Below are 27,614 nucleotides of genomic sequence, written 5' to 3'. Positions count from 1 at the left end.
AATGTTCCATCCATCCATCGTCTTCTGCTTATCCGGGGTCGGGTCGTGGGGGTAGCAGCTTCAGTAAATGGTAAAATGGTAAATGGACTGAACTTATATAGCGCTTTTCCAGTCATGCTGACCACCCAAAGCGCTGTAGGGAGGCCCAGACTTCCCTCTCCCCAGCCACATGGTCCAGCTCCTCAGGGGGAACGCTTTGGGGTTCCCCCGGAGGAAATGGGAGACATAGTCCCTCCAGCGTGTCCTGGGTCTTCCCCTGGGCCTCCTCCCGGTGGGACGTGCCCAGAACACCTCACCAGGGAGGCGTCCAGGAGGCGTCCTGACCAGATGCCCGAGTCACCTCAACTGGCTCCTCTCGACGTGGAGGAGCAGCGGCTCTACTCTGAGTCCTCCCCGGATGACTGAGCTCCTCACCCTATCTCTAAGGGAGAGCCCAGACACACTACAGAGAAAACTCATTTTCAGGATCTTGTTCTATCGCTCATGACCATAGATGAGGGTAGGAACGTAGATCGACCGGTAAATCGAGAGCTTCACCTTTTGGCTCAGCTCTCTCTTCACCACAACGGATCGGTACAGCGCCTGCTTCACAGCAGACGCTGCACCAATCCGCCTGTCGATCTCCCGCTCCATCTTCCCCTCATCCGTGACTCCGAGATACTTAAACTCCCTGGGGTAGGACATCTTTGCTTGCGCTGATGCGTCTCTCCGGTGGTTAATTGGGCGAGAGGTGGGGTTCTCGGGGGTACATCCTGGACAGGTCCCCAATCACAGGGCTAAAGCTTAACAGGTTTATTAAACAGCTCCGCAGAAGGCGGGGTTTAACTGAGCTCTGAACAGACAGTGCTGTGAACTGGTCAGCTGCTGCCCTTTCACTGTGGGCTTTGTTTTTCTGCGAGAGGAGTGCAATAGGCGTGAAGCCAGGAAAATACCTGTCTCACAGTCATTGAGAGAGTTTAATGCTTTGTGACAATTATTTAAGTTTGCTAAGTTTCATCTTCATGTCACAGATTTCTTAATCCAGTCTCCTCGGTCTCCATTAATTACCAAGAGCACATTTGTGTGGTTTTGTTTGTTGTATCAGCCAATCAGAGCTCTTACCTAGACAGTCCGCTTTGTGTGCAGCTCTTCCAAATTCTTGTTTTTGTTCAACAATCAATACATCACTGCTCAAAGCTATGGTCCACGTTAAGGTTGCACCTTTTCCTACCACACTTTTTCCTTCCACTCAACTTTCAATAAACATGCTTAGATCCAGCACTTTGAACAACCAGCTTCCCTAGCACTGACCTTTGGCTTGCCATCCTTGTAGAGGGTGTCTGTCTTCTGGACATCTGTCCATTTAGCAATCTTCTGATTGTGCAGGCCAGACGAGTACAGTCCCGCTCCTTTTGGTTTTAGATGTGTCCTCGTTCCATCCATCCATCCATTTTCTGACCCGCTTATTCCAACACAGTTAATTTAAATGGCTAAACAAATCCTTTTTTGAAAATTGGTGTAATTTTCTGGGGTTTTCATTATCTGCTAGCGATAACCAAAACTATAAGAAATGAAGGCTTGAAATAAATAAATAAAATTTCCCAAGCCATATATATATATATATATATATATATATATATATATATATATATATATATATATATATATATATATATATATATATATATATATAATAAATTAATTTATCTTCAGTACTGCTGTTTAACTTGAAGAACAGTCACTCTTCTCATACATGTAATCACATTAAAGTGGGTGTGTTCACTTATAAAACTTTTATTTACAGAAAAATGTCCCTCAACACAGCATAGTGTATATGAGCGATTGTTTTACTTTCTTGCTTGAAAATATTAAGCAATAACTTCAGAAGAGAGCCACATAAGAAAAAAAAAAATGTTTATTTTCCTCCATCGCAAAGTATTCACTTTCACCAAGAATAGGGCAACAGAGCATACATACATCACTCACACAAGGCTCTGTAGGATGTCTGCTCCATTTCTCATTTGCATCTAAATTTCACTTTGGCAAAAAGAAGAGGAAAAAAAACAAAAACTGATTATTTTCATTTCCAAATCCAGACTGAAAAGTGCTTTAATCAGGTGGGGATTATTTTAAATTATTTCCAGTTTGTCAGATTTTAAAGAAAAACTCAAAAGCATCAATTGGTGCAGAACCAGTTGAATCAATATCAGGACTTAAATATATACAATAAAATAAAATGGTATGATAAAACAGGAATTAAACACTTAAATGATCTATATGATATACTTGCTATTTTTGGAACAATTCAGTTTGGTAGAGTGCTTTTAAACATTTGGACAAGTTCTTGCAGATTTTAAATCCTCCCTAAGAAAATGCTAAAATCTGATCTAAACTAGTAACGAAGTTAGCACTGAAGTATATACTTTACTAACCTTCAGCAACAAAACCCATCCAAACTGTCTCATGTAGGTGAAGCAGGACTCCCCAAAACTACCGCTTCTTTCCACTATGAACAGCAGTATTAAGTATCTATGCTTGGATAAATCCATTGATGAGCTCCTCTGGTGGGCTGATAGATGTGTGCTCAACAAGTCGGTATAAAATATACAGTTTAGAGAAACAACTTGTAGGAGCTAAACCTGCTGTAAGCTACAGAACATCCTGCTCTTACTAAATACAATGATACAGCACCCTCCGCATTTATTGCAACCCTTAAAAATCCACAAAAAGCCTTTAGAAAAGCACAACCTTAAACCTTTAAGAGTGCATTTATTTGGTCATTTTAACCCCAAATAGGTTGTATAAAATAAATGATTTTTCTTTATTTATACTTTTTTTAGTTCATCAGATTGTCCAGGAACTTGGACAGAATCGACACGAAATGGGGTTGTTGAGGACTTTGAGATGTCTTATCATCACAAAGTCAAAAAACGTTGAGCCCGTTAAACTCTGCCGGGACATTGAAATGGAACAAAGTGCTTTTGGTCAGATTGGTCCACTGTGGAAAATTCTCAGCGCCACTCCAAGTGTGAAACTAAAGGCTTCCTTGGTACTGTGAAGAACGGTGGAGGACTGCTGTGAGCCTGTTTTTCTTCCAAAGGTCCTGGGAACCTTTTTAGGAAGCAAGGCATCATGGACTCTTTGAAAGACCAGGACATTATGTAGAAATCTCGTGGATTTTAACCGGTCTTTCAGCAGGATAAGCTAAAACATTTGGGACAAACCAACCAGAGACGATTCAGACACAAATCCAACGTGTCATCGAAGCCTCTAGACCCGAATCTGTGAGAGGACCCAGAATTCTGGCGAGTCTAGAGACGATTTTCCAAGCGCCCTGGTCCAGGATCCCTCACCGTGAATGCCTGCGTTTAACTTGTTTAGGAAGATCACAGTGCTTAGGAGCTTTTCATTAGTAATCCACGATCCTCCATTTTCCTGGTGCATAAACATGATGAGACACAGCGGCTAATTTCAAACAGCCGCTATCCAAAATGGGAAAGATGAGAGAACGCACCGTGAAAGCAGGATAGAGGCGTGTTCTGAACAATTCAGGAAATGGACACGAGAAAATAGCTCCTTGTCCAAACTTGGGCAGAAACTAAAAGAATAATTCCCCTGCATGTGTCATAGAGACATTTTATTGTAAGATCTATCTCCTCCCACAAAAAAAAGCTATTTTTAAAGGATTTTTATAAATTTTTGAGGGTTACCAGTAAATTGGAGGGGGCTGTAACAAAATAAAATAAGATCCTGAACACTGCAGTACATTCTTAAACGGTGTTTGATGGGTAAATCGGGTGACAGAGTAAAGGTAGTGAGCAAAACCTGGAGGCAAAAATCAAAGGAACTCAGTCAGTTGGACAAGGTTAGAGGTTAATCAGTACATCAGACACAACATAAAAAAAACAAACTAAAATAAATCACAGAAGATTGCAAAGTGCAACAGCAACAACCAATCAAACGTAAGGCCAAAATCTTCACCGTTTATTTTAAATAATGCAATTATTTTACCGGAGAAGTCATAACTTAATCAAAAACATCCCAACTAAAACATTGTTTTAGATAATTCAAATAAAGAAAACCTACTTCAGTCACTCAAAATACTTTTTTTCATTTAACTTAAACTCTTATTAGGTACAAGTTGGCTAATCAAATGAGAGTATTCATGTAAGTAGCGAAACACCCATTAGACAGGCTTCATATTATTGGTAAAAGGTAATTAATCAGCTTTGCTTAGACTTTTTTTATAGGAAATGTCATGGCACCGCAGGTAGCTTGCACTTTGGAACGGTAATGCTAAAACGGCATCACTTCAAGACACAAAGTCACCTTTTGACACATCTTAAATATGTCCTCCGAGTTCTTCCTGACGAACAAAAACATGCGATCGCTTTCAAAAAGCAAGAAAACAATCTAATCCTACGTGGAAACAATAAATAGAGCAAAAAAACAAAAAAAAACACAGAAGAAAGCCAGAGGAGACTCACTGCTGATCGCTTTTTCTCTCCCTCTCGCTGCTTTGGAAAGAACACAAACACAGAGCACTAATCAGTTCACTAAGCTCGCTCATTTATCACAGATGGGTGTGATACCGTTGAACACGGCATCTTGCATTCCTGGCTTTCTGACGCCGCTCAGCCGATGTGAATGCAAAGAGCTGAGCTTGTGGTGCTTCCTGCGTTCGCTCCACCTCTCGTGGAGAGCCTGCTGCTCCGCTGGCCGCTTAAAGTAAAGAGACTGGAATGCAGAAAGGTCAGATCACGCTAACAAGGAAAAGGAAAGAAGACGGGATACTCCGGGTGGATCGTCCCAAAAAAATAAACAAAAAGGCAATATGAGAGGATCGCATTAATATCTAGAGCTTATGAATAGCAAAGAAACGACAACTGCCGGTTTAGCCGCTGTACAGAAGGCAGATGGCTACATAAGAGAGAAACGGCGAAAGAAAGTATTAGGTGGTTATAAACCGGGACGATAAAGCCACGGTACAAAGCAGAGTCATCTGAAAGGCATGCATGAGCGACACACATCCATACTGTTTGGCTTGCCGTCCGTCACTCCGCTCGCGTCGCGCAGAGCAGCGCCGAGGGTCAGGACTGACTGAGCTGGAGGACAGAAACGTCCTCGCATCGCTTCCTGGTCGGGGAAACCTGGCGAAAGCAGAGGTCTGGGGCGGGGGGGAGTGAAGGGGGTTTGGGGGGGGATTGGGGGGGTGGTGGTCTCCGACAGGGACGGGGAAAACGAAAGCCTGTAGAGGCAAATATTCAGTGCTTTAGGGGCCCGTTGCTCTTGGTTACGGAGTTAGAGATTTCCAGGAAAGCGGTACGCATCAGGCCGTGCGATTGGTCGGCCAGCGATGACACGTCCTCTGAGGTCATTCCCTTTGTGTCAATCTTTGGAAGGATCTTCACCCGGATGGTCCCTGCGAAGGCACAGAAACCTCAAACATCAACTTCCTCTTCAAAAACTCAGGCATAAGTACCAGGGAGGGAGGGGGGGGGTACCTGATTTGAACTGCTTTTCTTTCTGAAGGTAGAAACTGCGGTAGGAGGAGAAGACCACCGGAACGATAGGAACCTGAAAAAGGGGCAAATGAAGACAGGAAAGATGAGGCGGAGAAGTCGAAACATCGTCACAACACATTCTTCCACTCAGCATCACTAGCGATTTTTCTCTCATCTAAGCGAGGCTGAGACACTCCGGACGGCCCAAGCGGCCCGTGGACAGGACAGACCCAGCCAAACGTGTCTCCCCCTGGGGGCTGTCCTGCGTCCTCTCAATCTGGCAGAGTGCGCACGGACAGACGGCAGAACGGCTCGGCAAAGGCAAACCAGGAGATCAGAAGGCTCTCAGGTGTGAATGGAAACGTACCAAACCATTAAAACCTGTTCACATTCTGCCACAGCACACCTACTAACTTCAATATATTATATTTGGATCTTAAGTAAGAGTACAAGGCTGTGAAGTGGAAGGGAAACGATGACACCATTTAAACAATGTTATTTCAACCTGAAAATTGCTGTGTTGTTGTGTTCAGCCCCGTTTACTCTGATAACCCAAAATGAACGAATCCAGCGCAACCAAATGCCTTCAGATGTCACTTATTCAGTAACCAAAGCCACACGTTTTGGATTTAATCTCTGTTCTTTAACTCCATCTGTTCTGTGAAGGCATCGGAGGTTTACTGCAGAACATTAGTGATCTTTAGCAAGGAACACAGCAGATAACCTGACTCCACCAGATAGATTTGCTTCGCATATCCATCTGGAAACCTTCCGTTGGAGTAATTTTGGGAAGGGGCGAAAATACTGGTTAGCTGATTGGCCTATGTTGGTGATAGACGGGCCAAATAAACCAATCAGATCAACAAAGCATATGACGTACTAACAGCGACGATGAAAACACAACCACAAGCTCTTGCCGAAACCATTCGGGAGAAGAGCAAAAACATCTTTTCCTCTGAGAAAAGCCTCCAGAGCAGTGTTTTGCTCTTCTTTCAGTGAAGAAATACTCTATAATTCCGATAAAACTTGCTCGATTGCCACGCTAACGCTAGTTTCATCGGCTGAAGCCGCCATGTTCTTTAGACTGAACTGTCGCTTCCCGTTGCGTCACACCTCAACCCGCCTCAAAGCCAACGCTGATTGGACGTTCGTTTGATGAACTGCTCCAAATTTTCTTTAACGGAGAGTAGCCAGACTGATCTGCGAGTGAAACCTTGAAAGCTCGCGAGATCAGGATGGTCTCACGAGGCTACAGAGCAGACGGGTCAGGAGGAAAGTTTAAGGTAAGAGTCGGCTTATGAACAAATATTTCCACGTTTGGACGTCTCCCGGAGCGCTGATCAATCCATCGTGACAGATCCACAGCTCATGTGGGAGAACCTGATGACAGGACAACTCTTAACTGCTCCCTCCACCAACGTAGCCTTTATGGAACAGCACGAGGGAGAATGCCATCGGCAAAGGGGATGTCCCAGTGACGTCCTCAAGGACTGGTGTCCCGCATGTTTAGATGTATAGCATCTCCACCGCAATCAAATGGCTTCACGTCTCACAGAGGCCATTTCATGCGTGTTGAGTCAAGGAAACATCAAAAGCATGAAGGGCAGCGGACCTAGCAGACACCGCTGTGGACACCACTGCGTCCACAGAGGAAGTCCAGAGCAGACCAGAACTCAACATTCTGTACGTTGACTATTAACTAACGCTGCACATCGCCCCCGACACAAACCCCACGGGGACGCATGGTGGCGAGCAGCATCGTGAGCTGGTGTGAGGACGGATGAAGCTAAAACACGTTCAGTCCTTGAGGAAAACCTGTTAGATTGTTGAGAAAGACTGAACTGAGGTAAAGACGCAACTTCCTGCAAGACAGCCAGATACAGAGAAAGGGTGAAAAGCAAAGCTTAGCTGCGATAGCATGAGCCTGTCAACGTTCAGACCTCAATCCAATGCAAAACAATTGGGACTCAAAAATGCGTGTTAACACTGAATCCGTCAAATCACACGTAGGTTCAGCTACTTGGCTAAGAAAATTGACAAAACTCTCAGCGTCTAGGTGTTAAACAGAGTCATACCTAGAAGGCCTCTACTTGTAATCACAGCAAAGCTTTGACTTAGTACGGCAGAACATTTCAGATCTCAATAAAAAAAACTAAAACCCTTGCATGCTTTTGACAATGAACGCTAATAAGCTCCCCTCAAGTCCGTGCGTCTGAGAAAAACCTGAAAACGGTTCAAAGGGATGTAAAGACATCTGTAAGGTAATGCACTTCTGTAGACATAACGGGGTCTATCCTTTTAAGCAAAAAAAAAAAAAAAAAAAAAAAAAAAAGGTCTCAGGCCTTGTGTTCATGTCAACTGATTCCAATCTTTAGCAGAATGTTACGAAACTATTAGCTTCACACACGGGTGAAGAAAGCCGCGCTCTCAGGCAAAAAATGTTTTTATCCAACGTGTTTTTTAATTCATTCCACCTGTGCGAGCCTGCATGTGTGCTACGAAACACCAACGACAGAACAGAGACCTCCCACCTGCAAGCTTGCGGAGACTGAAGATCACAGGCGCACACAGCTGAGCTGTGAATTACACGACAGTCGATCTGCGTTGAAAGCTCCGCTCACCCTTGCTCTAAACATCTGAGCCAATAAAAGGGTAGAAAACAATGCGCGCGTCGATCAAAGCGGGGATCCCTGAGCAAACGCGCAAGAAAGGGATTGTGCTGAAGGAGTCAACGAGGCTGAATTGTAACTTGGCCGCGCTCCACGTAAGGCCTGTGGCTCCCCCGTGTGTCCGCGAGCCGCCTATTGCTCTTTTGGGAGCCAAACTTTGAAAGGTTTCCTGGCACGGGGCCAGAGCCGTCAACAGAACAAACAGGATGAGGGTGTGAATAAGAGCGCAGACTGACTGACTTCAGTCACCGAGAGGACACACATGGGACGACTCCAAAGAGGAAACAGGTCCAATAGTCAAACGCACTTACTTGTGCCTGCACTGCCAGGTGGAAAGCCCCCTTTTTGAAGGGCAGCAGGTCACCGTTCTGGTTGCGCGTTCCCTCTGGGAAAACCCACAACCGAATCTGAAAAAAAAAAAGGGTCAAACGAGGGAGGAGTGCGATTTAAAGACCAGATCTCTGCCAACAACAACAACCTCACGATTAAGACGCGCCCGGCGTTGCCTAAGCGGCTTGATTACCTGCTGGTCGAGCATGGTTTTGGCAGCGTCGGCCATGACACTCTTGGCGTCGCTGGTCTTCTTGCGGTTGATGAAAACGATGCCAGACAGCCAGCAGATGAGGCCCACCGTGCCGGCGTAGACCAGCTCCTTCTTGGCTATCGTGGAGCAGCGGTCGGGTAGGATCTCCATCATTCCTGACAGGCACAGAGTGACACGGCTTGTTAGGAGGGGAAAGAAACACTAAATTATGCTTTAATTACATTTGACGCAGTGCAAATGTAACTTTGGAGAACCAATATTTCAAATACAGGCATATAACCAGCCGCGTGTGACTGCGGGAGCACAGGTTGCATTCACAGAGCAGGGAAAGGTTTTAAATCTGTCCCCTGACATCTGTTAGTTGAAGGCTCTGGAAGTTTGCTGGAGAGCAATAGTGAATAATGAGAAATGCACCGATCCAGTTTTTTTCCAGGCCAATCTGATACCGATACCTGGGCTGAGCGTATCGGCAGACGCCTGATACTGAGCCGACACTACCGTTGATTCAATGACCCGTACTACAGTGTCGCCATGCTTGTGGTGCTGAAGTTACCAACTTTAATCACCGGCCCTCGCAATGTTCACATTGTAGATATGACATGTCGCAGTCGGATTTGTTGCCATATCCGGTTTGAAATGTTTCCGGTTTGCAGACTTGGCTCGGTCCAGTGCTTACTCCATGTTGCTCAGTGTTAGGGATCACGTTTTAGAGAAGTTTAAACCAGAGTTAGCTATTAAAAAAAGACAGAAAAAAAGACCCAGACCGTTGCTCTATCACATAAAAAAAAAAAAAATCAATAAAATACCCCAAAATTAGCTATTAAGAGCCAAAATATGTAAAAGTTCAATATAATAAATAAAATAAAAAGGTCACAGCCTGTTGAAGTACAACGGGCACAAAGTTCTAGAAAGCCAATATGCAAATCACAGCATGAACGAATAAGATCCAAAGGCCCGCAGTGAAGTCTGACTTTCTTACTTGGAATCGGAGTCAATAAAGTGAAATGCCTGATAAAAGTACGCTGAAGGTGAAAACGCAGCACATTTCTTTATTGACGGCAGTTATCGCCACGCTTTAATAGCCTCTCTGTAGTGAGCGACACGGCAGAGCCATAAAACTCAGAGACAGGAAGACAGTCGGTTAAGTAAAAGACAGGAAAACGGAGCAGAAAAGGGAAAACTGAACATCCAGAGACAAAATTACACCGGAGAGTGCGTTTACACTCCCATCTGTAGGGGTGAGGGGGCTATTTCAGCTCCAAACCATCTCATCACACCCGCTCGCTATTAGTGGAGCTGTTGGCATGGTAACTTGGACGCCGGATCCGCCTCCTGCTGAGCGTTTTCCTGCACTAATGAGATGCCTGGCTCTCTTCCTGCAGTCGCTACCCTGGCCATGAGCCTGCGCTCGTCACTCACCGGCACAGAGAGGCGCTCCTCCTGGGCGACGACAGGAAGCAAACACACCTCTCCCAAATTAGTGTCACTACGCTGAACGTCAAACAGACATTCGAACTGACAACAAGCAGAGCGGCGGGACCAAGAATACAGTAATCGGATAAACAGACGGGTATTCTAAAGTGTTAATGATCAACTAAAGTCTCGTTAGCCTTCGACTCCAAAACAAAAACTTCATTTACACGTTTATAGATCTGTGGCTGCATCCTGCTTACATGCAAATCTGTTTCTCTGTGCAGCAAAGAATGAAAGCCATTTTTTCCCTGATCTTAGCAAGAGTTCTGCCGAACTAACTCTGCCATCTGTCTTCATAGGAACAACCAGGAAGGGCAACTGTTACGAGAAATATAAGAGGCCTAAAGTTTGAAAGTGATATACTTTGCAGGCCTCACCACGGGATCCATACAGCCACGTTCTGCTCCGCTTCTCTGAATGAACCGACAGGTATTAAATGTTGGATGGTAACAGAAATGATGTGTTCGGTGCACCTCTCTGTCCCTCTAAGTCTACGTTTCTACCGTTTGGTCAGAGATCTAAAGCAAACTGCGACGACTGGCCAGCGTCCACAGGACCAGGCCAAGCCGACCTCCAGGCCTGGAGGGGCTACAGCAGACAGCGTCAGGCTCTCTGATCACAAATGTCGTCTACAGCGACTACATTTGCACAGCAGCTGTTGTTGAAATGTGTTTATGAAAGACACTGAATTCCTTAGCTTAGGACACCTTAGCTTAGGAGAAACGTTAAAGGTGGCTGCACACTTGGTTGTACCGGGCACCGCGCTGACTCTCGGCAGACATTTTAAACTTCATAGTCGAGCGCACATACTGGCTACATTTCTTGTGACAAATTCCTGTATTTCCCACAGCTGCATCCACCGCACACCTGTCGGCCCGTAGTGCAGAGGCTATGAGAGCTGCCTTGGAGGCTTGTACCCGCTGAGCAGTTTATAGTGTGACGTCACGTTCGCGCCCACCTACCTGTCCACAGACTCATGTCCGCCTTATTATGTGGGACCTCAGAGACAGAAATAGCTTAGGATGCGATCTGGCACTATTTAGAAAGGCTAATAATTTGAATTTCAAGGCCATTTGAATTTAAATAAAAGCAATGATGCATTATTTTATTTAACATATTGAGTAAAAACCATTAAAACTGTGACATTTCTACTCAAGGTTAGCATGTCTGTTTGCTGTTTTGTGGTGTTAACTTACTGAAATAAACAGCCTGGGTTTGTGTCCCTGAGTGAGGACTATCGTGTGCGTTAAGCCATCGTTAGAGCAAAAGCTCGTTTCTGACCACCCTTGTCCAGCAGTAATCAAGACGATACTTCTTGCTATGGTCTAACCCTTTTTATTTCAGAAATACTGAAGCATTTCCTGGCTAAACCGCTAAAAAAAACAAAACAAACGTAAGCATTATTATATGGCCTTCTAAATGCAATTATAAAGTCAGACCTCGACACCTACAGGTCGGATCAAAAGCCGGTTGTCATACACACTCCAAACATCATTCATTTGTAATAAACAGTCTCTGCCTGTTTTTCCACTGAAGACCAGGTTTGCAAATTTTCCCAGATAGCTTTCCAAAGCAGGAGGGTGAAAAAAATTAAATAAAACAACTTAATTGCTCCCTTAAAGCAGGAGCGGTTCCTCCTGTATACTGGCCAGAGAGATTGGATTCAGCACATTTATATTTAGATGCAGACCAGAACCCCTCACCTCCCCCTTTATGAGCTTAGTTCCACAAATCTTCCATGTGGGCCTAATTGCTGCCCCTTTGACAAAAATAACAAAAACAGTGCATTGAATCCAGTGCTCGGTAACCTGTAAATAATAATAATAATAATAATAATAATAATAATAATAATAATAATAATAATAATAATAATCAAATTTTTTCAAAAGCTGAGGAGAAGCTACCATCTGCTCATAAATGAAATCTTCTCTAAAAGATAACTCTTGTTTTTGGCTGATCCCGCATATTGAATATGTTCTGACAATTAAACCAAAACCTACATTAGAAAACTATATAAGCAATCGTTGCCAAAAAGGAACCACAGTACCTACCCAGAACATCCAGGGAGCTCTGGTGGTTGGAGATGATGACGTACGGTCCCTCTGTCTGCAGATGCTCCCAGCCGCTCACTTTAATTCGAAGGCCAAGCAAGTACTTGACATGGCGGACCATGGAACGGATAACCCTAAGGAGGTAACGACAGAGAGAGAGATAAACAGGTCGTTACAGTCCTGGTTAGCTTTGGGCTCACCGTTAGTAAGAAGGATCAAGTCTGAATGGCTTTCAGGATGTCAAAAACCATCCAATGCCATGTAGCGACGAGTTAAAGTTTAGAATGTGAGCAGTTTTTGGGCTTCCAGTACACAAGTAACTATTTATGCAACACAGGTTGAGCCGCTCGGTCCAGGAACAAAAATGACCAAGGAAAAAGTGCCGGTTGGCCCGCAGGAAGAGTATGATGGAGATTTATGGTGGTTCTGAAACTGACTTTTTCGTTTTACAGTAACTGGCCCAAACCTAAGAACTACTGATGCTGTCATTGTAATATTTACTAAAATATTATCCCCATCTGTTGTTTTTTTTTTTGTTTTTTTTGTCCATCCCTGAATTAAACTCAATGTATAAAGTTGCCTTAAGAATAATATAAGCTCTTATGGAGTCCAAATGTAACGGGAATGACTCAAAGTTCACGACTGTTTCGTAATCTGATATAAAAACGTATCCGATTTGAAGCCGGTTGGGCACGCGAGCATGACGTTCAATGCCTATTCATTTACGAAGCGCCAACTCACAAAACATGTCGCCTCAAAGGCCTTTTACAAAGAAAAGTCACCTCGATTGAATCATGTGTGCAGATTAAAAGAAGAGTTTCACTGCCAAATGTGGCCCTTCCCCTTTCTCTGGATTCACTCCCTGCAGCTGTAACCACATGCTACCTGGGTGCCCAGGTTTGCAAAGCAGCAGCTGCTCCGCTACATTTTTACGCTTTGCTCCTTGACCTCCGCCTTTGCTGCGTTTCCGTCACCGCCAGACGATTCCTCTCACTTTGCATTCTCAGAGGGTAAAGTGTGCACTGAACACAAAGATTATTATCCAGGTACATGCAAAGACATGCAAAAAAAAAAACTGTTTGTTAGCCTGTAGCTAGAGGCAACCAGGTGACTCCAAGAACCATAAATAGTGCAAGCACTGTCACTCTTTTATATCCTCTGCTGGGATTATTGCACAGTTACAGAGACATAAGCATAAGGGCTGCATATTTCCCTCCATTACATCCTTCCACGTGGATTTGGATGTGACGACAGAAGCTGAGATGTGACGCCAAAGAGGAAGCGTTTCTAAAAGAAAATGCTAAATCAAATGTAGTTTCTATAACATTCAGTCTCGTCTAGGGTGTCTCCCCACATCTACACCCTTATGACAAAAAGCATTTCTTTTAAGACATGAAAAGACCAGGAGGAGAGGACCCATGAAGGCTGTGTACAAACCACGGGGGGTATGTCATGGTAGCAGTTTTCCCCTCATTGTTCTACTCAATCCATGGGTCGAGCTTACAAACTAGTTTGTCTGTGCAGGAAAAAAAAAAAAAAAAAAAAACACCTGGACTCTAAATCTCAACATCCTTGTTCTCAACCTGAACCACAGTTTCCTCCACTGTATTATAGACCTGACGGTTCACCAGGCTTTACTTGGCCCGCCCCCAGGCTAAGCATCATTTACTTATTTTTTTAAATATGTTTTCTATAGACCGGTAACGGTGATACCAAAGATGTTTTATAGTAGGGAGGATTGTCAAAATAACTGATGCCTTGATGTTTGAGAACAACATCAAAAAGTCAGTAAAGCTCCTGTATCTGTGACAGTGCAGTATTAAACCTCCTGTACAACATAGGCTAACGCTAGCTGGTATTAGCTTGACGGATACGGACAGCCCGGTGACCAGGTACTGTTGGATCTGAGCTCCCCCTTCAAGCTGTGCAGTGCTACAAAACGCCCCCCTAACCCCAACCCACCCACCCAGTCCGCTTGTACCCCCCCACCCCCACCCCGATTCGCGCAACAACCCCCGTACCTCCCCCCTGTTCATTACTACAGCTACCGCCAGGATTAGCCAGTTCTGTGGGGGAAACCCTGCTGAACGATATGCCTCCCAAGTATGCAGACCAACTAGTATGTAAATCTGCCCTTTTACTTTATTATTCTGTATTAAAAATAATGATCTTTCATGAGAGTTTTACCGTTAAAAACTGAGAGGTGCTAAACTGCGGGGCTTAAAGCTCCTTGCACGTTCACCATTACTATTCAGAAGAGACATCAAGTTGGGTTTAAATCAGATAATCAACTACATTTAATAAACATGCTTGTTGATTTAGCATTTCTTAACTGTATTCTTTTTACTTGTTTTCAACTAGCGCTAAAGTAAACACTGTGGTTTTAGATTTTGCATGTGACGATAACTGGAGGAGCTGCAGATATCAACAGCTCGGGTGGTCGAAGCCACTGACTGGACAACCATTTGTAGCGCACGCAACAAATCTGGCTTTTTTGGAAGAGCGACACGAGGAAAGCCCTGTTTATGGTTTTGTTTAATACGCACGACCGTGTGGAGAGAAAAAAACAACACTGCCAAACACCCTGAAATTATATTCTAATGAAATATGGCAGCGTCATGCTGTGGGGATGCTTGTTCTCAACAGCAGAGAAAACTGCTGAAGCTTGAGTACAACGTGGAGGTTAGCAACTTTTATTTTATTGTTTTTAACAGTGATTTCCAAAATATGGGCATGCAAAGTGCAATTAATGGTCGTCAAAAGTTTTTCTTGTTTTAACGTAATTTCCGCCATCTATATGGATTTCAAGTAACCTGATTAGTCTTTAGGGTAGGAACCATACCTGGAATTTGTTATATGGATATAACTTACACGTAAAAAATGGATATCACCTTAAAAAAAAGGAAAGCAAGGAACAGAAGATAAAAAGAATGAACACTACTAAATTATAATAGATTTATGGCACACATATAAAAGTTGTGCATGGGTCAGCCAGAACTGGGAGGATCCAACCCTTTGTTTCCTGCTGGTAATTTGCATTATGAGGCAACGCTTCAACAGTCCAGAGCAAAAGCCACTGACACGCACGCAATCACTCCCTGTTGCAACAACTGCAAGCAAGAGTTTTATGACCAGCCCAGCGTGATTTCAATTTGATTATTTTCATTATCAGTCCGCAAGGGAGGTCTTTTGAACTTATGAAAGCGTGATCGTGTTTTAGGCACGAGCAAAGGTTCACAACACCGGGACAACAACAGCTAAAAGTGACTCTGGCCTCTGATCCCCAAAACTAATGAAGTGAGAAACGACATGCCGGGGCTCAGCTGGGTCAGCTTTTTTATTTCTTTACAAGGTAAAGGTCAGAGTTGTCCAGAACAGAGTCATGATCACACGGCAGGAGAGAGACTGAGTAAACCATTACGTCACTCAGAAATGCACGGATCTGGGGTAGTTAAGGCCGCTTCACTGTGATTTCTGGGCTTGGCTTTATTGTGACAATTAGAAACTCTACAGTAGGATGTCTGCAAACCCTCAAAACTAATAGTATTGTTGAGACTGGTAGTTTGACTGTATTCCCACTATGACTCAGAACAGAAAATAAAACATCAATACATCTTTCAAAATGTAGTTAAAAGTCTATTGTGTCACCAGGTCTACTCTCTAGTCTAAGTATATCTGATACACTGGCTTACGAAATTACAAAAGCACCTGTAGTCCTTAAACTATTTCAGATTTTACCATGTTACAACCACAAACTACAAGGTTTTAAATGGTGAAGTTAGGTTCAAAACAAAGTAGGGCATAATTGTGGAAAAAAATGAAAAGAGTGCTGAACATTTGTATTGAGCACTTTCAACTCTGATAGCCCGAAATAAAATCAAAGACACTGGATAGCGTTCAAAAATCAACGAATTAGTGAAAAAGGTACAGAAACAAACAAATCTACACAGTTTTCACTCTCCTACATAAATACTAGTCAGGGTTTTCACCGGCGCATTTCAGTGTAATGGACCGTTACGCATAAAGCTGTCAAAGTTACGCTGAAATTAGACCTTTACTCTAATTTTTAATTAGTGTTACGGTCAATATGGTATAACGGTACGACCAAGATGTCTGAGAGCAACACAGAAAAATCAATTAAGCTCTTGAATGTGCATCAGCGCAGACGCTTAATAGAAATGAATGAGAAATGAAAGAAAACCACAAATCCTTTTCCTTCCGCTTTTCAATGGTACACTACTAAAATTATCTAAAAAAAACATTGTTGTTTGTCATGTAGACCAACTTCCTCCACATCCCTCTGATTTAGGTGAAAATACGGCCGTCCAGTCAAACGATAAGAGCGGTCTCCCGCTGACTGTAACAGAACAACAGTTGCACAACGTGTAACCTGAGCTGAAGCCGTGGTGAGTGGGAACACCAGGCGTCTATCTTTACTTGTTATCACGAGATCCGACTGATAATGAAGGCTCCACTCATACCCAGAACACAGCGGCCGTTCGCGGTAACTCCCTGCCAAAAAAAAAAAAAAAAACGGCACGTAAACAAAAGCGCAAGCACAAAATGAGTGGCAGCTTTCATGGGTGCATTTATTAGGCCGAACAGATGTGAGGTTGTTGCGCCCAGCGGGGTTTACTGAATACATACCATTGCTCCAAGTCAGCTGCGGACCCAGAATCCAGGCATTTGTGTGACAGCATAATGTCTCTGACAGCCTCCTCTGTCCTAAAGAACCACCCGGCGCTTTCTGCTAGGCTTAGGGCACGAGCGACTGCAAACCTACAAAACTCTTGTTTACCCTCCACTCAAGGTATGACCCCAATTGAGCTACTTTTGTCACAGTCAACAAGCCCAGATAACCTTTGAGACGGCAGCTCGGTGCTCTGCCGCAACATGACACCCCCCCCCCCCGCTACAGCTAAACAGACTACGAAGCAGTTATTCCTAGCACGTGGGGGCAACTCCCGGGGTCTGCTGTCAGCACACCGAGACCCAGGATCGGCCTCATAACTATTCGGTAATCCCAGATACTACCGACAAAAACGCTTCGCTTTGGAAGCTGGTACTCCACGAAGCAGACCCAAAGTCAAGGATTTTTCAGTCTTAGTGAAGAGTTTTAAATTAAAGAGGCCAGAGGAAGAAACATCATGTAAGGAGGCATTTAGAGGGTCCTCTTTTCCACGCAGGCATTTCAGAACACTACAATAGAGAGTAGGGCTGAACGATTTTGGAAAATAATCTAATTGCGATTTTTTTTTTTTATATTGCGATTTAATGCGATTTTTTTTCCCCAGTTTAATTTATCATGTCTTTTTAAACATATACAAACAACAAATCAATTTGTTTCCTCGCTGTGCCGATTAGTTGCTAAAACACCCACAGCATCTAAACTCGGAGCAGAAATGATTGCGTTCTGCCTACGATATATTTCAACCAAAATTGCAATTTTGACTTTTCTCTGCATTAACCACAAGCAACAAAAATGGCCTCTAAATAAAGACGTTTGTAAACAAGGACAATTTAAAACAAGAACTTTTAATGTTTCTATTAATCAGAATATTGTTCAAGAGAACAGCTTTTAGTTGATTTGGACATCAATCCTTGTTGAACATAAAGTCCAACCAACAAGCAAGTCTATGTATTAAACTGATTGACCTGTACTTAATGCTATGTATGATTATATAAACTCTAAAACAAGTAATAAAATTAGATTATCTCACTGCTGCAACTGTCTTCCCTTCCATGTGGAGGCAAACCCACTTTAAGGATTTTACTGACGCCTAATGGACGTGTCTAATTCCCTAATTGTTACATAGCCAAAAATTGCAGACTCTGCGATTTGGTAATTGCGTTTTTTAAAATCGCGATTATATTGAAAATGCGATTAATTGTTCAGCCCTAATAGAGAGTCTTCGATGGCTGCTGGTCTTTTTGGATCTGTGCCATTTCGTACTTCCCGATACAGTGGCGGCTGGTGAAAAAAAAATCTTGGTGGGGCTGGCCAATAGATTTCCCTGCCTAACCCAGTACATGCATTTAAATTAAAAGTCAGAAAATTACTACGATTCCACAATAAGCATTTAATTTATATAAAAAAAACATTGTTCACAAAGGATTGTTTTGGTGTTTTTGTCTTATTAATCCTTTTCACAGACTCATGCCAGAGGGTTTGCATACATTGTACTTGTACATGTACGTATATTATTACGAAACGAACGTTTACGTCTTGACTTAAATATATATCCTCATTTTTTATTTATATAATGATTTAAGTAGAACAATGACTAGTGCAAAATTAAGTTGTATTTACCGGAGATGAAGTGTAGACTGCATATTCTGTCGTGGTATGATGGCTGCCACAGTCGATTGGGAGTGTCTGCCTACATTCTTTTCATTGAAATTATCCATTTCTTTCGTCTTTCTTCGTCCTTCGGTAAACGAAAGAAACGTACATCCGACGATTTGGAATGCCTCTGTGTGCAACCGGGAGCACAACAAGTCATAGGCATTGTTTAGATTCCAAAAATAAACTAAAAGTATGCTTTAATTCACCTGTTTTGTCACGCTGGTAAGCGAAAACAGTACTGTTTTCCCGACCACCATGACCCGGATGTAGCGCGGATGTAGCTCGTGACGTCACGCGGGAACTGGTCTATACACCTATCACTGTGTAGCAAGGGCAAAGACTCCAGGAGCCCCAAAGCCATTCATTTTGGCAATGCTGATTGGCCAAATATTTATAAATTTTCCCTCGCAACAGCATACGATTGGTTACTTCGCTACACTTGTAGGGCTCCTTGAGTCACAGCCCCAAAAGTGTAGAAGAAGAGAAATGATATGTTCTGTTGGTGGAAATGCACTGTTAAATGAGAGTCAATTAGTAGCAGTGTTTAAATAATTCTTATCACATGTAGCCACGTACTATTAAGTAAAAACTGACATTAATAATAATTTTGAAATCTATATATATTTTGACTTTTCCCCTCCACATCTAGGGAGGGTAGCGCCCGAGCACCCCCCCCACCCGCCATTGACCCGATGTCTTCCAGGAGCAAAGGTTAGCCGCCAAAATGGCAAAACAGCGAATTGACCCAACTCTGTAGGATAACAGGAAGGTTACAGCAAAGTTTCCCAGGTTTATCCTTCCCTTTTTGCAGCTCCCAGAGAACGCTGGCCTTGGAAACGTTGGCAGCCTTCTGGCAGACGGCAGAGTTAAACTAAACTCATGAACCCTTCGTTCACACGAACAAATCGTGTGAGGAAGCGAAGTGACCCAAATCACTTCATTAACTGATTCGCTTATTTCACAGGTCAAGGTTCGATAAGTGAGAGAGACAGCGCCACCTGCAGCACAGCTGGAGTACTGCATGGATCAGGACAGATTTGGTGAGCCCACTGCACAGAGCTGCCACTGTGCCCCGCACTGGTGAGTCTCTGTGGTGATCCGTTTCTTCTCTCCTCTGAGTCTTATTACTTTATGTAACCGACTAAGAAAAGATAATAGGGTGCGCACATTTGTTTTTATGAGTCTCGACTCAACATTAGCCATTAGTTTTGAGAAACAAATGCCACTGCCAACGGCAGGCTGCCACTGAGTGACTGGCCAACTAATACCCCTGCTGCACCCAACATATATGAGCGTGTCCACGACCGGACCGCATGAAAGAAATACCCGAAAAACGCTCAATCGTCGTCGTTCACGAGAAATCAGAATCAGCGAGGCAGAGCTTTCCAAAAACTGGAGATCAGAAATCGCCGACAAATGTGCATTCCTGGCATTCACCATCCTGTGAGCTTTGGTTTCTTGTTCCCCAAAACCTAAGTTACGTCAGGCGTTAGTGTCAAGAAGGGTCAAGGTCCAGATGGCTGGTCCAACACATTATTGGCATGCGAAACATTAATGCATAGCCGGCCACAGCCTCCAAAGCCATCACCTCTGACTGAGGTTGAATAAAATAGTGCAGCTCTACATTAAATCAGCCCCATGTGGAGGGGCTCTGGGAATGAGACGCCAACACTTCCATTTTAAAACTGCCAAGGCAATGAAAATTGTATAAAAACGCGTGAATTATTGAAGTTTGCCCGCGATTACGTGAAAAGACTGGAATTATTGACGCAGCAGGAGACTTTCCTCGTGCATTTTAAATAAACAGCAGCAACAGACGCATTTCTGGTATGTGTCCCCAGCTGGTTTTGACAGGAATATCGTTTATGGGGGTGGGAGAGAGAAACTAACTTTTGCTTTGAGAAATGCGGGCAGCCGACTGAGATTGATGTTGACAGTGTAAACGGGGAGAGAAATAACCGAGTAGGGACGGGGACATGCCTCAGTTAGCACCGTCTGCTAACGGGGACACATCCCTGCTGCCAACAGCGTGAACCCGGCTAACGTTGGATTTAAAGGAAAATGCACAAACTTTTATTTCTCTTCTCGTCTCTTGCAGGGGAACTTGGACATGTCCGTGCATTGGGACGAACTCACCGCGTTGTGCGCCGGTTAATTTGAGATATTTTGCACAACAAACTTTTGGCTAAAAAAAAAAAAAACAAACCCTGGTAAGAGTGTCTCACGTCAACAAACTGCTGCTGCTAAGCGGCTAACAGGCTAACGCAGGCTAGCTGTCAGACATTTCCAAACTCACCTCATGTTCTCCACGTCTCTGCCTCCGCTTTTTAGTAAACACGCGGGGATCCCCAGCAGGGCGAGGACCATCATCCACGCCACGTAGAAGAACTTCTTGAAATGGAAGACAAACGTGCTGCTGGTCCACATCAGGAGTGGGAACAGCAGCAGCAGCAGCAGCGGCGGCATCATCCACACCACCTCCATAGCGACGCGCCGGAGAGAGACTCGCGGCCAGCCCCAGAAAGCGCTCGCGGGTTCGGATAAGAAAGGAAGGGGGGGGGGGGGTAAAAACAAGAAGGAAGCCGTCCGCTACGGTCCAAGGAGGGAGAAGGGGCGCACCGCGACCCCGACAGTCATTACACAGGCGGCAAGGGTTCCCTTTAATGCGCAGGTGTGAGTAGGGGGGGAAATGCTTTGACTGTGAGCTGCACGAAATGAACACGCAGCGCGGCTCATCTGTTGCTAAATGGCATCACACGAGCGAGGTGGAGTCAAACCGTCATCGGCCTTGTTTGTTTTTCTATTTCCGGTTGCTTCATAGCGGCTGGGTCAAACGTCACTGTTCACATAATCAGCTTCTTTTTTTTTTTTTACGTCACAAAGACCACTGAACGGCTCAAACGTCAGGCAGCAGACCTTCACTTTATGCTGGTTTATTATTGGAAATCACAAAAGCCGCGGGCAGCAGATCACATGCCTGTTTATAAGGCCCCTGGGGGCCCCTTTCTACTAAAGTTCACCATCTTCCCTTTTAGATTGGTTTAGACCAGGGGTCTGCAACCTGTGGCTCTGGAGCCGCAAGTGGCTCTTTGGACCTTCCCCAGTGGCGCTTAATAACTTTGGCTACAAATTATATTTTTATTATGGTATTTAAATGTAGTAATGGTATTAAATACAAGTTTTAGCAACTTTTTCTTGGACTAATTGCTTTTAATTTTCACAACAGAATGATGCTTAAAGTGCCAGTAATATTTCATTTAAATCAATATTTTTTCATTATGTTGGAAACTATGATGTTTTTTTTACATCATCATCCACAAATATCAACATCCCATCCCTGCTATTTTTTCAAACCTCAAAATAGACATAAAATGGCGTTTTTTTTTAACGATGACAACATATTTCCTACAGCAGATCTTTATCACAAATTATAACTTGTCTTTTTTTTTCAAAACCAACGCAACAGTTGCAGCTGTGAACGAGTTTAATTTAATTGGACCGTAGGCAAAACGGCTCTTTAGACTATAAACGTTGCAGACCCCTGGTTTAGACTACACTTTTCAGCCTGTGACCCCCGAAATAGCAGCGCAAGAGACTGGTGACCCCCTTTATGGGCGGAATTTTAGGAGAACTCTTACAACAATGCACAGTCATCCCCTTGTGTTAAAATAAGGAATGTTGAGCATCGTGTAAAGTTATATTTTGGTTTTTCATATAAGAAAATGCTAAATCTCTTTAGCACCACAGCATCAAATTAGTATTAATATCAGGGCTTTGAAACCATTGTGTGACTTTATTCTTGTAATATTACCACTTTGTGCTTATAATATTATGACTATTCTCATAATTTTACCACTTTATTCTCACATTTTGACTTTGTTCTGGTAATATTGTGCCTTCACGTAATATTACAACTTTATTTTTTGCAATGTTATTTGTTCTTGTACACCTGATATGACTTTGCTATTATGATTTATACACACACACACACACACACACACACAAATCATATTAGGGCTATCGTAGATTAAAGAAAATTCATTATTAGCCATGGAGGAGTAAATTTCCACAAAAACTTTTTTGATATTTTGAGATTAGTTTCACACATTTGCGAGAAAGAATGTGGATGTTCTCTGCTTACGAAAAGTTGTAAATATTAGAGAAAAAAAAAGTATAGTTTTCCATGATTAAAGGCACACATTTATATCGTATATTACAACTAGGATATTCTCTAACATCTCATCTGGTGAGCATGAAAAAAGGCTACCACTGACTGATCAAACAGAAATGGCTCCCCAGCTCAGACACAAACAGCAACAAAGATTAAATTGTTTTTAAATTGAAAACCCTTCTTGCATTACGTTTAAGCTATAGAGGGTTTTCTTAGTGCGTTTATCCAACTGGTGCGTTCATCAACCTCTTCTCCGTAAATTCCAGTTCTCTTGGGGCCACCAGGAGGCCCTGAAAAGCCACTAAGTAAATTTATAGCTTGGGCTGGCCCTGTTGGGGGACTCTTTATTCAATTTTTATGCAACTCAGCATCCAATATTTAGCACTGTGACAAGCATTGAGCGTTCACTGTCTCCCATGGGTCATCCTGAGCATCAGAACGGGTTTACTGCAGATTAAAGCAGATGTGTAATTGGATTAGTGGTAATAATCCAATCCTTGGCCCTAAGATAACACTATCTAGTAGTCCCCGACAAAGAAGTTTCAGCCATGTCCAGGAGCTCTACTTGACATGATTTGGAGGATTAAGATGAAGTAGTAGATAATCCTGATCTTCAGTGTGCAGTGATACTGTTACTGGTTTTCATCTGAACACAGTTTAAACACAAACAAGAAAGAAAAATGCTTCTTATTTTAATTTTGAACCATTTATAGTAACATTTTCCAAACATTGTCGCTACAAAACCACAAACTTTGAGGTATTTCTTTGTCGTTTTGGGGTAATGGATTAGCACAAAGTAGCGCCTAACTTTGAGATGAAAGGAAAATTATGCATGGTTTTCCAAAAAAAAAGAAAAATGCTTACGGCAAGAATCTGAAAAATCTTCAACTTTTAGATTTTTATTCAATCCCGTTATTCTGACTTGGCTAAATGAAATCCAGTGCCTCAGCCGCAGATGTTTGTTTGCAGTTTGCCCCAAGCCAGAAACACAACAAATAACTGGACGTCTTCTGGTCAGGTGAGACCAAATCATTGTTTTTTTTCTCTTCCTGGATAATGTATTGAGTGGCAGAGACCTAGCCCTGCCCAGCAACCTATAAATGTTACCCCCCACAGTAAAACCTGTGGGGGGCAGTCTGTAAATCTTGTAGGAATGTTTTCCCTCAAGAGAGAACAGAAAACCTTGTCAGAATTGATAAGTAAATACAGACAGCTAACTAGAGAGCAACCCTGGGAGAAAACCAGTTTTCTAAAAGACTAGAGACTGACGATGAGGTCCTCCTTCCAACAACCCCAAAAAAATCACCAAAACTGCAATGGAAACTGGGAATATTCACATTTTGTTATAGCCCAGTCAAACCAGGTGAGACGTTTTCTCAAAATCTGATAAGTGATGTTCACCGATGCTCTCCAACTGAGCTGAAGCATTTATTTATTTATTTATTTTATTTATTTATTTATTTATTTATTTTGCAAAACTTGGAGCTGGAACTGCAGGGAAACTCAGGATTAAACATTTTAAGTTAGCGCTAGCAGGAATATAAGAAAACGTGACAGTGTGTGTGACTACATTTACTCAGACTCAGTGTACCTAAACTCATTTGTTAATGTCAGACTTTTCAAATTCCACTAAATAAACACCCTGTAAACACAAAGTTTGGACATTTTGCAATGGAACCAGTATGACCTGATAATGTTTGCCAACAAAGTGTAAATAAAAAAACTAGGGCCATGGGTGAAATATTCCATCACGTATTTCTATAAATGTATCATTAACCAAACAGATACACGTACAAATTCACATAAGACTTTTTGCTTGCAGTGCAAATATGCTTTCTAAGTCATATTAAAACTACCTTTTGAAAAAGAAAAAAAGAAAAACTTTGAGCATACATTTCATCAAGCCCCCTTTCTGCATCAAGCCCCCCCCCCTTTTTTTTTATTGGTCTGAAGCAATATAATAATAATAATAATAATAATAATAATAATAATAATAATAATAATAACTTATATTCTATTTTATCAAAAAATTATATATATATATATATATATATATATATATATATATATATATATATATATATATATATATATATACATTTTATGTTCTGTTAAGGTGAAAGAATGGGAATTAATGAATTGATTTTAATTTGATTGTGACTGCTTTTTATTTAATACTGTTTCATCCCACATATTTTGTCTCCGGGCAGGATATGCGTGTAAAAGGGGTAATAGGGAGAGATATTCAGCAATCTAAGTGATGGAAATATTTCAGGATTTCAGACCAAACTAAATGGAAAAAAAGTGTGCATTTGTTTGTTTATTAACAAACCAGCTGAAACAGAACACATTACAAATTTTCCTAAAAAATGCTACAAATCTTTGAGTTAAACTCCTACCTTCTTGAGAGTGAAATGACATTATTTACAAAATAGCTGCAGTGTTGTGAGCCATCCTGAGACTGCAGAATTTATACAGTTAATTCACTCCACACTGTCCCAATAAACCGCTTATGTAAATCCACTGGTTCATTGGGTCCATCCTTTACCCATTAACAGCAAAACAATTAAAACATTTCTTTGTGACACATTCAATGTACTGAGCAGTGAGCATTCAAGACAGGCCCTCTACTTGTTATTACTTAAAATTGCAACTACCACATATTTGGTCTTGTTTTGATGGCATTGCACCAAAATGTTCATCCTTGACTTTCACTCCTTTTTACTTTATTTAAACTTTTGTTCTTTGTTGAAGAACATATCATTCTACTACCTGCCTGTTGTCTGTTGGGACCTCTGGCCTCTTCTAAAAGGCAGAGCTCCAGAATACCTGCCACTTCTCTGGCCAAAAATAGCCATTGAACTCCCCCTGTTGGTGGACATAAGTCACTGCATGTATGTCATCCTCAGGCCTTCTAAAGACGTAATTTATTATATACTGTAAATTTACAGTTTTTATTGAACAGTATCTTTACGATAACCATGTGAAAAGCATGGATTAGCCCTACAGCATGGATTACGTGGTAAAATAAGGATTTGGCTTCTGGACAAAACAATCACAGGCCCAACATTATACCCTGGTTTTGGATTATTTTGCTGTAAGAACACACAAACTTAGAATGCAATTTTAAATTGGAAGAAAAAATACATGATTTTCAAAACTTATAAATGAAAAGTTCCAATGGGTTATGTGATAGAGCAATCAAAAATGTTTACAGATAAAAAAGATTAAAAAAAAAGTGTGGTGTATTTGACACAAAGCCCTTTGCATGTAGGCCAACTAAGACAGTTTTGGTCTATTCTGACAGAAGCACCTTCTTCCACATTGCTTGCTTTGGCCCCTACAGAGCCGGCGCCAAACTTTAAGCAGGATTTCTTTCAGACCACCCCTTCTTCTTGCCACTATGAAATATTGCCCTTATTTCATATTTAAAAAATTCTACAAATACAAAACTTAGAATTTAACTCCCTCTACAACTTCAAATTCATTCTTATAAGGCACAAATACTTCTGGAACAAAATAACCTTCATATAAAATATCTCTGAAGGCAGTTTACGCATTCTCAGGTTTTTATCTGTTAAAAAACAAAATCTATGTATCATGGTCCTTCTACCTCACATTCATGTACTGTTTTGAGTTGATCTTCCACATGAAATCCCAATAAAATGCATTAAAGTCATTAGGGTCATATTTTGTGGACACTTGCAGAGGATTTGCAAGTTACCTCCTCCTTTGTTAGAAGTAGTTCTGCAGGGTAAGCAGAGAAATTCAATCCATTGGAAAAAAGGTTAGTGAAAGGGGACATATCATGCAAAATCCACGTTTTTTTTTAATCCCTTAAATACATTTTGTTATGTACTTGGAGTCTCTAAGAATGCAGAAAAGTTGAATGTAGTCTCTCCAGGTACTTTGTAGTTATCTTCATATTCTGTTTGGCTCATATTTGTCAAGCAATTTAGTTTTTCTGTGTTCTCTGTTGCGTTTTTTTGAGCAATTACATCCCAGTATTTGCTCCAGAGTGGCTAACTAAGGTCATGGACTGCCGACCAGCCAGTTTTGCAAATTTATCGTTTTTATTTCTTGCTGCAGTTTTGTACTTCAAGCTGAAGGATGCCGAAGCCACGATTGAATTAGTGGATACAGGGCTTTTCTGTTAAAAAGATGCATTGAACCTCCAAATGACATTTGATTTAATATGATTATTTAAAGGAGGCATATCCTGCTTTTCTGTTCTTCCGTTTCACATTTAAATCATTCAGTTGTGGTCTACATAAAGTGGAACTGCAAAAATCCTCATTTTTGTTTCCTCACAGGCCTCCTTTTTGCCCCTGAATCTGATGTGTCTGAGAGCAACTCGTTTTGGTGCTGTCTCTTCAAATGAAAATGAGGTACTTCACCGCCCTCCAGCTCACAGAGCGTTCCAGTCCAGGCCGTTCGGCCATTTTTGCAGCACGCTGGGAGGCAGTGTAACAAATTGTGTGGGTTAATATACACCCAACAACTAAAAAATTCTTATTCACTTGTCGCTTTGGACCCCGCTTGGAGTACAAAGTTGAAGCAAATGGTGGGTTTGCAAAACTGGCAAGCCGGAAGTCCATCACCTTGTCTAGCAGCCATGCAGCAAAAACTGCGCCTAAATGTTCAAATAAAAAAAACATCATAGACAACAGAAAAAAAATGTCTTGAAAGATTTGAACCAAACAGATATCTAAAGATATTTACGCAGTACCTGGAAAGACTGCATTAAACTTTTCTGCACTCCTAAACTCCAAATAGTTACACACCAAAATATATTTAATGGATTAAAAAAAGTGGATTTTGCATTGACTGCCCCCTTTAAAATGATCAGATATGTTTATATTGTATCCCATATGGTC

The 27,614-nt window shown here is 42.1% G+C and overlaps 1 protein-coding gene across 2 annotated transcripts; it reads right to left on the bottom strand.

Moving 5' to 3' along the window:
- Positions 1-1,876: 1,876 nt before the first annotated feature.
- On the bottom strand, positions 1,877-21,365 carry agpat2 (1-acylglycerol-3-phosphate O-acyltransferase 2 (lysophosphatidic acid acyltransferase, beta)). Of its 2 annotated transcripts, none has more exons than XM_012871289.3 (6): positions 20,863-21,365; positions 12,221-12,354; positions 8,676-8,851; positions 8,464-8,559; positions 5,484-5,556; positions 1,877-5,401 (listed from the first exon to the last, which is right to left on the bottom strand). In XM_012871289.3, exons 1-6 carry the CDS (start codon positions 21,048-21,050, stop codon positions 5,244-5,246), a joined length of 825 nt encoding a protein of 274 aa, XP_012726743.3. In that variant the 5' UTR covers positions 21,051-21,365; the 3' UTR covers positions 1,877-5,243. The 2 variants fall into 2 exon arrangements, with proteins under 2 accessions (XP_012726743.3, XP_035996280.1); XM_036140387.1 differs by lacking the exon at positions 20,863-21,365 and adding an exon at positions 16,868-17,108.
- Between the last annotated feature and the right edge of the window lie 6,249 nt (positions 21,366-27,614).

The sequence above is a fragment of the Fundulus heteroclitus genome, chromosome 8, assembly GCF_011125445.2.
Source record: "Fundulus heteroclitus isolate FHET01 chromosome 8, MU-UCD_Fhet_4.1, whole genome shotgun sequence".
In the NCBI taxonomy this organism is placed as follows: Eukaryota; Metazoa; Chordata; class Actinopteri; order Cyprinodontiformes; family Fundulidae; genus Fundulus; species Fundulus heteroclitus.
Note: the sequence above shows the minus strand (reverse complement) of the source record. Positions and strands in the feature narration are given on the sequence as shown.